The 13,849-nt window shown below is 36.3% G+C and overlaps 4 protein-coding genes across 4 annotated transcripts; 1 reads left to right on the top strand and 3 right to left on the bottom strand.

Moving 5' to 3' along the window:
- LOC125193086 lies at nt 1–2,357 on the top strand. Its single transcript, XM_048090814.1, has 3 exons — nt 1–448; nt 1,537–1,686; nt 1,999–2,357. The coding sequence occupies exons 1-3, from the start codon at nt 125–127 to the stop codon at nt 2,125–2,127; spliced, it is 603 nt and encodes a 200-aa protein (XP_047946771.1). The 5' UTR covers nt 1–124; the 3' UTR covers nt 2,128–2,357.
- An 852-nt stretch (nt 2,358–3,209) lies between these two features.
- Nucleotides 3,210–6,200, bottom strand: LOC125191825 (mitochondrial pyruvate carrier 4). The gene is made up of 5 exons (XM_048089245.1): nt 6,043–6,200; nt 4,830–4,928; nt 4,557–4,609; nt 3,645–3,718; nt 3,210–3,565 (listed from the first exon to the last, which is right to left on the bottom strand). Exons 1-5 carry the CDS (start codon nt 6,095–6,097, stop codon nt 3,517–3,519), a joined length of 330 nt encoding a protein of 109 aa, XP_047945202.1. The 5' UTR covers nt 6,098–6,200; the 3' UTR covers nt 3,210–3,516.
- Nucleotides 6,201–6,468: 268 nt separating this feature from the next.
- Nucleotides 6,469–8,803, bottom strand: LOC125196768 (serine/threonine/tyrosine-protein kinase HT1-like). Its single transcript, XM_048095386.1, has 3 exons — nt 7,976–8,803; nt 6,936–7,391; nt 6,469–6,837 (listed from the first exon to the last, which is right to left on the bottom strand). Exons 1-3 carry the CDS (start codon nt 8,381–8,383, stop codon nt 6,589–6,591), a joined length of 1,113 nt encoding a protein of 370 aa, XP_047951343.1. The 5' UTR covers nt 8,384–8,803; the 3' UTR covers nt 6,469–6,588.
- A 224-nt stretch (nt 8,804–9,027) lies between these two features.
- On the bottom strand, nt 9,028–12,920 carry LOC125196342 (ATP-dependent Clp protease proteolytic subunit-related protein 4, chloroplastic-like). Its single transcript, XM_048094831.1, has 7 exons — nt 12,656–12,920; nt 10,723–10,926; nt 10,465–10,520; nt 10,015–10,141; nt 9,817–9,894; nt 9,446–9,559; nt 9,028–9,340 (listed from the first exon to the last, which is right to left on the bottom strand). The coding sequence occupies exons 1-7, from the start codon at nt 12,878–12,880 to the stop codon at nt 9,269–9,271; spliced, it is 876 nt and encodes a 291-aa protein (XP_047950788.1). The 5' UTR covers nt 12,881–12,920; the 3' UTR covers nt 9,028–9,268.
- Between the last annotated feature and the right edge of the window lie 929 nt (nt 12,921–13,849).

Here is a 13,849-nt window from a genome sequence, read left to right as displayed (position 1 = left end):
AGTGACAAGAAAACAAAGTAAAATTTAAAATTTGAAGGCTTCGGAAAACGGATTGTTGAGCAAGGACGTTTTACGGTTACATACTCACCCTCGCCGCCGGCGCCGGTACTTGTTCGTTTGAATAATGGAGGGGGTAGGGGCCAGGTTCGGCCGATCTTCCACCCGTTTCAGCGGCCCCGCCACCGTCTTCACCGGCCCCGTTCGCAAGTGGAAGAAGAAGTGGGTTCACGTCCCGCCGCCCAATTCCAACAACCACCATCACGCGGCGTCCAACGGAAACGCTAATGGAAGCAACGCCTCCTCCCACCTCCAGTTTTACAAGTGGACGCCCATCGCTCCCACCCAATCCAAAGACAGCAACGGCAGCGATAATGGCAATGCTGATTCGACTAAAGACGAGGACGTTGCGGCCGAGAAGCCTCCGAAGAGACGATTCAAGTATATTCCGGTAATTCTGCCTTATTTGATTTGATTCCTATTTAAATCGTTCTTGTAATTGCAATTGCTCGTGTTTTTCGATTTGGCTTGGGCATGAGCTGAATTAAGGATTATCTGATTCGATCTGATCATTGTGCTTTTGTGAGTGTCTTGGCGGTCTAGGGTTTATTTATTTTTATCTTTTTTTGTTAATTAAATGCCGTGAATCGGGGAGCAATGAAAAATTTTGACTGAATTTTTGGAAGTTTTGACTTTATTCATAGGAAGATTGTATGTTTGTTGTATGCACATTTACGAATTGGAAGATGAATTTGAAATTCATAACAACAAATCCATGAGGTTGTTTGGCTGTTTCACTTATATATAGTGGATCTGTATGCTATAACATTTGTTCCAAACTATTTTTGGAGTGAAACAGCGCTTAATTGGAGTGACTCCAATCAAATCCTTCCTTAAAATATTCACTACATATCAAATTCTTTATCCAGAGACAGCCTTTTGGATTCTTATTTAGCTTTGTCTGTGTGTTCTTTTATTTATGGGCGTGTATGGTGGGCCGTGGGCGGGAATCAGGAGTTTTTCTTGCTTGATTTTATTTGTAAGTAGTGGAAGGTAAAGAGCACCCTTCCTACCCATGAGAGATTTAGGATGATTTGTTTTAGAAAAAACTTGTTTGTGTAAAATTCTTGCTATGGTCCATTGAGGCAAATGTGTCTTAGTCGAAAATCTTGGCGATGAGAAACTTGTTTTTGACCAATTCTTCGTTGCTAGTCTACAGCCCTGTACATGAAGTTGTTTATGGTTTTGAAGTTAGAATATGAATTTCATAGTGCCTATATACTCTCTGTTCTAAACAATATGAATGAGCTGCATGTTTTTCTGGATAAACACATGCTCCATTGCTCGTTTGTGAAATATATTATGTGTCGTAAAAAGTAAATATCTATCCATCATTCATGATCTCAGTTATTTGGTTCACCAGGGTTGTTAATGGATTGTCCAAAAGTGTCCCACTTCTACCGCCGACTGACCTTCTACATGGTTATTTCAATATCCAGTAAATTACGTTTCTGATTTTGTTTCTGAATGATTGGACAGATTGTTGTGCTTGAAGAACAAAAAGTAGAATCCTCTGAGCAGATGGAGGATGAAAATAAGTCCAGTGAAGATAACTCGGATGCAGTAGAGGCAACGTCCAGAGGTGACGAAAAACCTGACATGAATGATGTACCAATGGATGAAAATCAGGTGACATTGCATATTTTTTCTCCTGTCTTTTCCTCTTGTTGCTCATTAGGTCTCTTCTGCTCTTTGTGGTTCTTAGTATAAAAAATTACACTCTTTATAGACAAGTCCACGAGTGCCTGGTTTTTATAAATGGGGATATGCTTTCTTAAACTATAGAGCAGTTTTTCCTACCTTCTGAGTGTCCCTTTTGATGAAAAAGGGTGGAGAAATATACCCTTTCCCCGGCCCCTTCTAGATGACCATTTTCAGCATAAGTAGCTCAAAGAGTCTGTCTATGCTTTGCATCTAAACATCGAATATGCACTGTATCAGGCTTCAGAGACCAATCGTGAAGAACGGCAAGATCTGAACATAAGTACCTTGGATTTGAGTCTGGGTTTGAAGGCTCATGATGGTGAAAATGATTCCGAGTCGAGAGGAGATCAAAACAAAGATGAGTAGAGCGAATCAGCTATTGAGACGTCGCTTGATTTATGCAAAGCCTAAGGTTTAGAAGCAGATGAGCAATCTAAGCCTGTTGAATACAGTGTTTGCTACGTTGCTTATACTTGAGAAAGTAGATTTGAGGTCACTTAAGATTGTAATTTTAGGTTTAGTTTACTTTGTTGAAGTGATTGCATTTGTATGATTTCATCTCCACTTGCTGAGGAAATCAAATTTTTCACTCTGAATTCGAATTTTCAGGACGCACTTCTTGTGATTATGTAACCACTTACCACGGCTCGGATTTACAAATGATTTGAACTATTTGCTGCACAAAGATTTTGTACTCCCTCCGTCCCGGCTAAGATGACAGTTGCTTAGCCGGCACGGGATTTTAGGAGTTATTGGTTAAATTCTTTAATTGGAGAGAGAGAAGGTAGATGTAAGTATTAAAGTAGAGAGATAAAAAAAGATGGATATTTTAATAGGAGTGAGAAAAAATGGTTGAATGTATTAATCGGAGAGAGAAAATTATCAAAAAAGGAAATGTGTCATCTTAGTTGGGACAAACTAAAAAGGAAAACGTGACATATTAAGTGGCACGGAGGGAGTAGTAATGTTTCATAATCAAGAAATCTTATCTGCTCTCGCAAAGACTGGGTGGGAATTGCATTTCTTATCAAAATTAATACTCCACTGTACTAAAAAAAGAAACAAATTATTCGGCTCTCAATTTGATTAAAACTATTTTGAGCTCGTTAGCTTTGCAAGCAATTTACTCATTTAAGTGATTTTACTTCAAATAATTAATTATTAGTCGTAGTTGAACTTTACATATTACGATAAAATAATGAAATTATTGCCATACTATTGTGAATACAATTTGTTAAATAAATGTCATAGTTACACGATTTTGCATATGAATTTTAAAATTTATGCGTCCAAATACTTGAATTTTCAATTGCTATAGTAACGGACTTATTTTAGATGGAACTGTGCCAAATCAAAACAAAAGTTTAGTGTATTTAGAAGTAGAATTTATAGTTTATGCGCAATATTAGAATTGGATGAAATTTAATGCATTTAGGCACAATCACCCGAAAAGAAAATAATCAATGTTTTAAACATAAATCTAAGAACGTGTTTGTTTGTGCCAGCTTGATAACAAACAAATCAAGCTAGACCACGACAATATTCAGCTTGCAAAGCACTCCTGATCAAAATCAAGAAACTAATTATTCGTTTATTTTCCCTCGATCATCCAAAAGTATATAGGGATTCAAGATAAAAGGCGATGGACCGACAAATATGAACAGCACAAGCAGATAGCAAACTGATAGACCCAGCCGTTGGTACAGTACACGTTCACAGCTCGAATCTATTAACTTACAAAAACAGTTTTCATCATCATTCCTTCGTCACAACAGCAGCTTCCTCCTTGTTAAAATAATCGTGCCTGTGAAGCATGGAGAGGGTAATGAATAATGTGGATCTACCAAAAATGACATTAGCAAACAAACACATAATTGACTTACTGAATTTTTCGGCTAAGCTGGTAAATGCCTGTGCCAGCCATTACAATATTTACGCTGAAGAGATTCCAGTTCTTCTGCAGCCCCACCATCATCACATATATAAAATACAGCACAGAAAGTTGTTACATGGTTTGGTTTACATGAAATCAAAATTCAAATAACCTAATGCAGGGAATTAAGAGGGTGTTCAGCTCAGGTTTATTATTGAAAGCTTATAAGTTAAGGAGGAAATTGTGAGTTAGTGACAGAAAATCCTAATTAGAGAGAAACCTGAATATAAATGAAATTAAAAAGGTATCAGGATATGTGTTGGAAATAATGAACCATAGTAGAGTTAATTTTGTAAACTGATTATTGCTCATATGATTATGAAAAATAAGCTGAGATTGAGGAACTTACTTTTGGGATACCTTAGAAACTGTTGGAGCTTATTTTCCCATCGTATAAGCTATTTTAAGAGATTATATAGCCAAACATTTCTTAATAATATTAAGCTATTAAACAACTCATAAAATATTTTAAGGAGCTTATAAGCCAAGCCATACACCCTCTACATAGAAATCAACGTAAAAAGCACTTAAAACATGTGAGTTTTGTGTGCATAATACAAGCAAGAAGATTTGGAAAGAAAAAGTGAACAGAAGGACAAATCTCATGGCTTTTCTTCACTAGAGATGTGCGGCATGTGCCCAAACTGCTTAGCTAATTCAAAACTAGGATTAGAAATATTAAACGAGGATCAGATATGAACTTTGAAATATAATAACTGCAGTCCTAATAAATCATTCAAGGATAAACGGACAATAAAACACATGGTAACTCATCAACAACATTCACTCTGGCAAATCAAAAGATATTTGTAAGCATCTAATAAGGCATAAGCAGCTATGTATCATAAACAATTGAACTCACAGGAGTAATAACAGTGCTATAGCGTGACCAAATAACTCCAGTTGCTGTAACAGCTGAAAATGGCAAAGAGAGTAAAACAAATCAGTACCATGAATGCCTACAAGAGATCCTCCATCACACTGCTGAAAATAAAATGGAAAATGAAAAACTTAAGTAATCAGGAAAGAAGACCAAATTAACATAGATGCTATTTCTATTTCAAGTTTCTGTGAGCCAGATAGGATGAAGTGAGCTGAAAATTTTGAGAGCACAATGTTCATTAATAAAACTCACCTATCTGTTGGGGATATGAAACTTTCTCAGGAGGTTTTGTTGAATCAGCTAGATTAGCAATGCTAATTCCCCATTTGAAGGTTGGTGCCCAGAAATGAACTATACATAAGAAGCAAAATATTTCATTCTAGATAAGTATAACTTTTATGATTATAATTCAAGCATAAATGATAATTCGTACAAAAAGTTGTGATCATTTCACATATATGGTTATATGAACCTAATAGGAAGGTATTAACTAATTTTTTATGCAAAATCAAATCCAATAGCTTACAAATCTCAAAGTAAACTTGTCCTTGCTATATAGTAGTATCATGTCTGTTAATATTTTGGAAACTATGTAGTATGCCTTGAACCTATTAGTTAATTCTTCACCCTCGAGCAAGAAGATACGCCATGTCCTAATTGCATCATTTTTTCATTTCATTAGGCATATCCACATCGGAAAAATCTAACACAAGTCAACAAGGAGCAAGGTAGGACCATAACTGATATAATCCTTAGTTAAGATCAAATTTAATACTATAAAACTTCTGCAACATTGATTTAAAATGTGTAAATGTAAAAGTTATACTAGCATCTTTTCATGACAGATAAAATTCGAGTGTTTTTCAGTGGGATTGAATCAAGCAAAAACTCGAATGATAGAAATTATAAAGGGCATTGGATATCGCAAAGTATCATTCCATCTTAGTAAAAATATCCTATACTATTTTACCTATCTAGGCTAATCCTCGAAAGTAAAGGATAAGCAAATTTGGTACTGTTGTAATGTTAATCAGGTATATCAACATGCATCAAGCACTTGAGAATAATCAAAACCACATTGAATCAGAGGGAACTTGACTATGATACACAGAAACTTTACTCATTCGTGGATCGTGCATCCCATTTTGAAATTAACTTGAGTCATCCATAACCCTAGAAATTAGAATTACCCACCCCGCCCAACCTCAATCATTCCTTCTCAATTCCAATCTTAATACCTTCGCAAAATCAAATTCAATAACAACATAAACAAGCAGAATATCATTTCCACATTCTACAAGACAAAAAAATTCACAATTAAAGCAACAAAAATGCACATTCTAACACCATAAATAAACAATTAAGATGCTAAAAAATTCAATCTCATGATGGGATAACATTAAACATTTAAAAAGGGATACGAAATTATAATGCTGCAAAGAAGGAATAGGGTTATATAACCGACTGGTTTTAGGTCCAGCTGGGTGATTCCATAAAGCTTGAAATTTTGAAGTCGCCATTGAAAATCTGTGTCTGAATTGGAATCGGGAGATTGTTACCTCAAATAATTATATTAAGCGTAATATTCTTCTTCTGTTAGAGATGTTTTAATCGGAAGTAAAAGAATTTTTTATTTCGATCAATTTGCTACAACAAATAAAGTCAATTTAGGAGTATTTAGTACACTTTTTAGTGACTTTCTAAAATAGTCTCATTTTTATTTTGTATAGTCTACCAAAACTAATTTCACACTTTCCTTATTTTTGTATTTTATTTTTCTGCTTTTCCGTGCGATCACGCAAAGCATCATTAAAAAAATGATTCATATGTTTCTCCTCCATCACAATTCACAAGTAAAGTAACTAAAACACTACATCATTAGTTCATTAGTAATACTAGTAGTTATTAGTAATGTAACATGAAATTATTCATGCCACAAGAGTTAAATATACATATGGGCAACAAGAAATGTATGCGACTTAGAATAGCAAAATAATGGCATGTGTAGATGTCAGGCATGTACAGGTACGGATGAGTTCATCGATACGCATCCTTTCAAGCGTTGGATGATGGCGTTTTTGCTAACTAAGCCCGAGTGCAGCGTCAGAGGAAGCCCCTCTTTCGCACATTCATCGTACTTTTCCAATGCCGACACTATCTCACTAAAATCCGGTCTCTTCGACGGGTTGGCTGCCCAGCATCTCTTTATTAGGTGCCCGATTGCTGCCTGGCAACTTGCTGCCAACGGCGGCCTCTCGTTCTGCAACAGCTCAGAATACATTAGTTTCATCAACATAAACTAAAACTATGCCAGGCTTCATGCTTCTACTAATTTGATCAAAAATCTAAGTATCCCACCTTCTCAGCCACAGCAAAGGCAGCCTGCACGGGTGTCATCCCCTGGAACGGGAGCAGAGCGGTTGTGAGTTCCCACAGCACAATCCCGAAGCTATATACATCAACCTTGCGCGTGTAAGGCTTCTCCTTGATCATCTCAGGCGCCATCCAGCGGTAAGTCCCCATATTTCCCTTGGCCTCCATGCACTGTGTCTCCAAACACGACGTCCCAAAATCTGCAACCTTCACGCGCATCTCATCATTCAGAAGCAAGTTGTTCGACTTGAGATCTCTATGTATCACGCCCTGTGAGTGGAGATACTCCATCCCTCTTGATATGTCGAGGGCTAGTCTCAGAATCGTCTCGACTGAGAGGGAGTAGGGCTCTTTCTTGTTCAGATACATCCTCAGAGTCCCCTGTGACATGTACTCTGTGATGATGCAGTATACCGGCGGCTTTTTGCACGCAGCAATGAACTGCACAGACGAAGAAAGGGATGAAGATGAAGAAAAAGTTATGTACTTATAAAGTAAAAGTTGCTCCATTGAATATGTAGCTTTTCTTTAAATTTAATAAATTAAATTACATGTACACGGGCTTCATGTAGTTAATAGCTGCCAAAGCTACATTATGCATAGAAAACATAAAATGTATGCAAGATTGCATACTACAACATAAGTACTATGTCACAATGGGTTAACTATCAAGATTCATAGGTCACTGAAATATAATGTTAAACAGTGTTAAGCATGCTTCACTTTTTTCTATAAAAAAAAATACAATTACCGCACAATTGAGTTTACTCTCGAGATTTAAGGCCAAGCTTATAGATCATAGTTATGAAATATATTTGGTGCTAGCAACACAAATGTTTAAAATTATTAAGCGATCTTCACTTTTCACTACACAAATTGTGTATTCCATAAACATTACAGGCCAAGCTTAGATCATAATTATGTGAGATATTACAAGCAATAAAAATGCTTCACATTTAAAATGTAATCAAGCATGCTCCAAATTAGAAAAATAAAATATGTGCAGTGCAGGAGAGGAGACGAACCTGGACGATGTTAGGATGGTACAGACGGGAAAGAAGAGCAACCTCACTCTTGAACTGGTGCTCGAGCAGAGCTCGAGTCTCCTCCTTGTGAGTGGGAATCCTCACCATTTTAACTGCCACAGCTCTCTGCTTGTAGATTCCTCTGTAGATTCTGCTGTGGGCCCCAGAAGCAAACTTATTGCCTATGAACAACTGGGAGAGATCCGCTGTCCACTCCTCCCGATCCTCGTTGGGAACCTCCCACGTCTCCACATTCTCCGAGTCCAGAATCATCGACCACGATTCCAAGCTGTCGAATCTCTTCCGCTCCATGTTGTCTGATTCGATCCTCGAGGTTGAAGGAAATGATAGAGACCTATTGCTCTTGGTTTTTCGCAGCCGAAACGGATTGAAACACGACACAGCCATTTCTTCTTCTTAATAGTATTGGTACTGTTACTTTTTGGAGGATTGCTTAAATCTTCTCTTTTTTCAATGGCTATGATCACAGGATGTAGCTTTCCTTCTGAGTGTGTGCATTGATTTCAAGAAGTGCATGAACTGGTTCAGAAACATGAGGTCGAGAGGGTGATGATGATGCAGGGAAGGTTTTGTGGTGTTTCATTTATCAACAAGATTGTTCTTGAAAAAAGATTATCAACACAAGAAGATGAGAAAAGGGTTGAGATTTATGGTGTGATGATAAGGGGAAATTGAGGGTTGAAGGGATCAGAGAGAATCAGATGAAAAATGCAGAAAGGGAGGAAGTGAGTTGGCTCTGGTGTAAAGATAAAAAGCAGGTTGTTTGGCAGAAGAAGATGAATTCCAAGTGGAGTGAAGATTTCAGGGATGTCCCGTGAATAATTGTTTTTAAAGAAAATCATATGGTGTCCAGAGTCAAAAATATATCATATCAAAAAAATAATAATAATAAAAGAAAATGAAATTATGTTATCACATTTTAGTTCTCCCATCATTTTCATTTCTATAGTGTCCAGAGTAATAATTATATAAAAATATCACGTTGATAGTATCATAATAACATTATCATGATCAAAGTGAACACAAGAAAATATAAAAATTGATCGATCGAAATTTTATTAATAAAAAGGTTATCCGTATTACACTAATTTTTTTTTAAAAGTAGACAATTTAAATTTAGAATCCGGCAAGAAGTACGTGGCTTTGATTGTCTCACGAATCCGAACGGTCTGGCATCCACCCCAGCCACCCCTGTTTTGCTTGCCCTAAAATCCGAATGGTGTGGCATCCCTGAAATCGGTATCCTGCTACTCTGGCCCGACCAAAAACACTTCAAATAAGTTGAGCTTTCTTAAGATCTGACAGAACTCCTCTGTCTTCATTACTCCTCTCATTGTACAGAACCTTCAAATTGCAAGCAATAGTGTTGTTACCGCATAACTATGAAAGTTTAAAATAATAATGCTACTGCATAACTCATTTAGGGCAGAGTGAATGGAATATGTGTACCTTATCGATGATTCCATATTCAACAGCCTCACTAGGACTAAAATATTTTGGACGCCTTATGTCTTCTTCAATCTCCTCAGGTGATTTTCCAACGTGTTTCGCGTAGAGTTTGACCTTTCAAATAAAAAATGCACTTCTTAATATGTACATTCATTTAACGATGAGGAGTGTAAACTTGACACATAAAATATGCAATTCTTAATCCCCAGAATGTGTTGTTGAAGCAGTGTATCGAGTCATGTTGATGGACACACAAAACTTGACACAGATAAGAGATGGGGATTAAAACAAGCAGCATTGCAGAATTCTCTTTGAATTTTTTCAATGATATTTCTGGGGTATAAATGAGGGAAGCTCTCTGTTAAATTTACCAACTCAGCCTTCACATTTCTAACTTCTTTCCTCATAAGCTCTACATCTGTTGCTTGACCCTGAAACCTGGCAATTGGCTGAAAAGTAAATTTGTAATCAATATACGAACACAAAGTACAAATAAACTAAAGGGAAACAATCTATTCGTGTGAGACGATCAAAGTGAAATGCAAAGCCATGTATAGCTTAAAGTAAACCTGCTTGATCATTATTGTTGATGAGGGTAAGGCAGATCGATTCCCCTTTGCACCAGCAGCCAGTAGAAGTGCAGCTTCTCCCCATGCATTGCCGACACATAGCGTAAAAATTGGTGGTTTCACATATCTGTAAGGAATAAGAGGTTATAGAATTATAAAGATATTTGTTTCTTCATTGCTCAGAGCCTCTACAATTTATTAAAGCTAGTTGAAGGATAAAAAAAAGGAGGTTTGACTCCAAGTTTGGACTGGTAAATAAACATAAAGATTCACAAAAAAGCATTTGCTAATCTTGCCTCAACTACTGATATTTTTATCTTATTCCTGTTGCATGATGGAGCAACTATAGTTTCATTTTGAGTTGAGCTAGGTTTAAGTGGATGTCCATACTAACTTTCCATACAGATAACTAGGATTCTGTAGCACAGTTACAGACTTATAAGTTATAACCTCATAACATCATATATTGCGAATGCTTCTGTCTCATAGCCCAACTTCTCACCACCCTGCAGAAAGTAAAATAACAATGTAAACAGAAATCAATGGACTTGAAATGTTCCAGTGATTAGCAAATGTAGGAACTACTACAATTTATCGCCTTCTGGTAAAACCATACATTTATGGCATCTCAGTTCAAAAGATGAGATCTAACTTGCAGGGGAGGGGAGGAAAGAGTCAATGTCTAAAGGTGATAAGAGTGAAGATAACCTTGGTCGTCCCAGTGGAATTTACGTAAAGATATATTGGTTTTTCCTCATCTTCATATTGTAGGTAAAGGAATTCAGCAAGTATCAGTTCAGTGACAGAAGGAACTAGAGACATCCCCAAATACACAATGCGGTTCTTGTACAAGTATGACGCTAAATCTGGTGGAGGTTGCTCCCAAGCACTTCCTCTGGAGAAAGGGATTACCTGTAACCAAAACACGAAAGATCAACACTGAGTCAGCCATTAGGGCAGTAGATAGCTCACGAAACTAGAGTGTGCCGACTTCAAGTTAGGTTCAATCGAACCCTACCATAACTTGTTATCCGCAAAGGATTGAAAAAAGTGATGCACATATAAGATTTCTAGAAAGAGGTCGATGTTTAGTTGTCCTCTCACTAAAAATGTTAGGAAATAGTAACATTAAGAGTTACGACAGAAGTACTTCCTTCACTAATAAAAAGGCACACGTTTGCCAGAATTGTGTGCTACAACCAATCTGTTAATGGAACTTATAAACTTCATATATAATTTATCTAACATCCGTAATCAGGCAAAATCTTCAACTTACATGTCTGAGATTTAATATAGATAGTGGTCCTAGACTAATTCTACAGCCAAGGGAGGGTATGAATGAAAATAAATGTGACAAATTCCCTGGAACATCTCAAAACTAAGGCAAAGAATGCAATTTTGGATGATACAAATTCCCAAGCCATAAAGTAGAAGCCTAACACATGGTCTAAGAAACCTCAACAGGAAAAGCATGTGTATCAGAGTGAACTATTAATATCTATTCTTAGTTTTGACCATGATCTTAGTTTCAAAAAGTATGTTTTTCTGGATTTTGCCTGGTTCTACTACGAACAAATTTAGACTTGAAGACTAAAGTTCTACTATGCCAAGTATCATACCCCTTGAGGCAGTCTACTATGATAAAGAAATTTATATTAAGTAAATTTGACGTATATTGCAAGCAACGAAAGTAATCTAAATCTAATCAGTCAAATGTATATCTAGAGTATATTAACTGTCAATTAAACCTCATATAACCTTCATAATCCACACAGTATAATTAAAATGTGAACTTGTCTTTTGTTGTGCCTAGTGCTCCTAGATCTAACTCAGCATATGCATGAGAGATAGGCCAAACAAGTTACCTAACGATCTGTGGCAGGGAGCATAGTCAAACAATTGGGCTATCAAATCGTGCCAGAAAAAAAAGTGCTGTGAACCATGAAATACAATAGAGTCCATTTCAAAGGTAAAGGAATACAAAGTATACGTTGATGCCTACTACATGTTTACATTTAATAATTACCTTATTGCAGACCAGAAAAAAATAGCAGACACTTCCAAAAAAAGAGATTCAATATCCATGCCATGATTACATTTTAATGATGATGGTTAAAGAGTTGTAAAGTTTAGTCCTTCAGTTACTTCAGTTCCCCTTTCCCTCAGACAAAATCCTTCACATTTCTCATTTGCAGTATTGCATATAAGTTTAGCCGATATTATAGAATGGGAACTCGAACGTATTTTCTGTTCTAGACTTGTAGTCACCAGAAAAGGGTATTTTTTTTAACAATCCACGGAAGATGAGCCTTTAAAATAGTGATGATCATCAGATATTTAAACACATTATGAAGTAAAAAAGCAAACAGAGGTTACAGTGATACCTATAAGGCATTGGCAGTTGATACAATTTAACAAAAAGATGCTGGAAGAACTAGATATACTCCGTTTTATAAGAATATGAAGATCATGAATAAGCCAAATAAGGTTGAGCAAGTGGATAAGAGACAAGCAATAGCTAACTCCACGAATTATTTTTAAATAGAATGAGTTAGTGACGAGGAACATAAATGAATTCCAATTAAAGCATCTCACCCAAAAAAATAAGATGCAGAATGCAAACTGAGTTATGTCAAGTTACCATAGTAACAACGCCACGTTTCCCTCTGGAGGTGGAATTAGAGGAGTTATCAATAAGGGAAGCGGGTCGGATCCTGAGACCGGCAAAGTCGCCGGAGACGCTGCCTCCAACGAATGGAGAAAGAAAAGTGGTGGGCGGAGATAGCCTCCGGCAAGATGGTGAAGCGGGTAAAGTTAGGGTGGTGTTTAGTCTCATCCGGGTAGGCGGAAACAGAATGGAAGCCATAGCAGCAGTGGATAGTCAGGTGAGACTGTAATTTGATTGACTTAAAATGAACAGTTTATTACTGCCTTATGTTAGACATTATTTATCATCATATATTCAAGATTACATAATTGAATATAAATAAAGCAAGATCTTCGAACAACATGTATTTCACGTATTAACCATAAACATAATGGATCGAAAACTTACCTTTATGATCCATTGCGGAAGCGATTGGGGAAGACGGAGAGAACTTCCTCGGACTTTCATTGGCGTAGTAGCGCAGCTCTAACTCCAAGGATTTGTTTCTCTCTTTCCCTCGTTTATGTGTTCTCCTAATGTGTGTAATTTGATGGGATCACCACACTTGTATATATAGGCAGAGAGAGGACAAACCCTAATTATAAAACCCTAAAAGCCCTTTCCATCAAAGTGGCTATTTTAAAATGATTAATGGGAGCAATATCTTTTTACCAATATAGCCGACTAATTGAATCACATCTAATGGAATTAATTCTTTGAAATCCCAACCATATGATTCTGTACTTGAATCGCTAATTAATTGGTAAATATGCATTATATATATGTATAAATATTCCTATTTCCTTAATAATAATAGTCAATACTTAATGACTAATTATGACGTTAATTTAGGGAATATGTATTCATATATATTATTGCTAGTCCCTTCTATTTCCATTCCAATTAATACAATAATTAATTGATAGCTACTTAATTAGGGAAAATGTGTCTTATACCAAATGTATGTATTATACTAAATTCCAATTCTATTTAGGATTCTATCACATGTCACATATGTGAGACACAAAACTTACACCTTCGTCATGAATTATAAATTGGTAGTTGCTGTGTTAATCAATTCATTTGTTTGGGATTTTTTGTGGATATAGCCATAAAATGTAGATAATACTTCATACTTTCCCATCCCATAAAAATAGATTTTTTTTAAAAAAAAATTTTGATTCGTTC

Source organism: Salvia hispanica, chromosome 6 (genome assembly GCF_023119035.1).
Source record: "Salvia hispanica cultivar TCC Black 2014 chromosome 6, UniMelb_Shisp_WGS_1.0, whole genome shotgun sequence".
NCBI lineage: Eukaryota > Viridiplantae > Streptophyta > Magnoliopsida > Lamiales > Lamiaceae > Salvia > Salvia hispanica.
The sequence above is the reverse complement of the archived record's forward strand: the minus strand, read 5'-3'. Positions and strand labels throughout refer to the sequence as shown.

What these genes read in the sequence shown, in the direction of transcription:
- LOC125193086 (XM_048090814.1), top strand. Translation starts at nt 125, where the DNA reads ATGGAGGGGGTAGGGGCCAGGTTCGGCCGATCTTCCACCCGTTTCAGC. An exon ending in GACGATTCAAGTATATTCCG is followed by an intron (nt 449 to 1,536) that starts GTAATTCTGCCT and finishes ATGATTGGACAG; the next exon opens with ATTGTTGTGCTTGAAGAACA. An exon ending in TACCAATGGATGAAAATCAG is followed by an intron (nt 1,687 to 1,998) that starts GTGACATTGCAT and finishes GCACTGTATCAG; the next exon opens with GCTTCAGAGACCAATCGTGA.
- LOC125191825 (XM_048089245.1), bottom strand. Translation starts at nt 6,097, where the DNA reads ATGGCGACTTCAAAATTTCAAGCTTTATGGAATCACCCAGCTGGACCT. An exon ending in ATAGCACTGTTATTACTCCT is followed by an intron (nt 3,719 to 4,556) that starts GTGAGTTCAATT and finishes GTGGGGCTGCAG; the next exon opens with AAGAACTGGAATCTCTTCAG. An exon ending in CAGCTTAGCCGAAAAATTCA is followed by an intron (nt 3,566 to 3,644) that starts GTAAGTCAATTA and finishes CATGCTTCACAG; the next exon opens with GCACGATTATTTTAACAAGG.
- LOC125196768 (XM_048095386.1), bottom strand. Translation starts at nt 8,383, where the DNA reads ATGGCTGTGTCGTGTTTCAATCCGTTTCGGCTGCGAAAAACCAAGAGC. An exon ending in ACCATCCTAACATCGTCCAG is followed by an intron (nt 7,392 to 7,975) that starts GTTCGTCTCCTC and finishes TCGTCTGTGCAG; the next exon opens with TTCATTGCTGCGTGCAAAAA. An exon ending in CCTTTGCTGTGGCTGAGAAG is followed by an intron (nt 6,838 to 6,935) that starts GTGGGATACTTA and finishes GAGCTGTTGCAG; the next exon opens with AACGAGAGGCCGCCGTTGGC.
- LOC125196342 (XM_048094831.1), bottom strand. Translation starts at nt 12,880, where the DNA reads ATGGCTTCCATTCTGTTTCCGCCTACCCGGATGAGACTAAACACCACC. An exon ending in AACGTGGCGTTGTTACTATG is followed by an intron (nt 10,927 to 12,655) that starts GTAACTTGACAT and finishes TTTTGGTTACAG; the next exon opens with GTAATCCCTTTCTCCAGAGG. An exon ending in ATTCCACTGGGACGACCAAG is followed by an intron (nt 10,521 to 10,722) that starts GTTATCTTCACT and finishes TACTTTCTGCAG; the next exon opens with GGTGGTGAGAAGTTGGGCTA.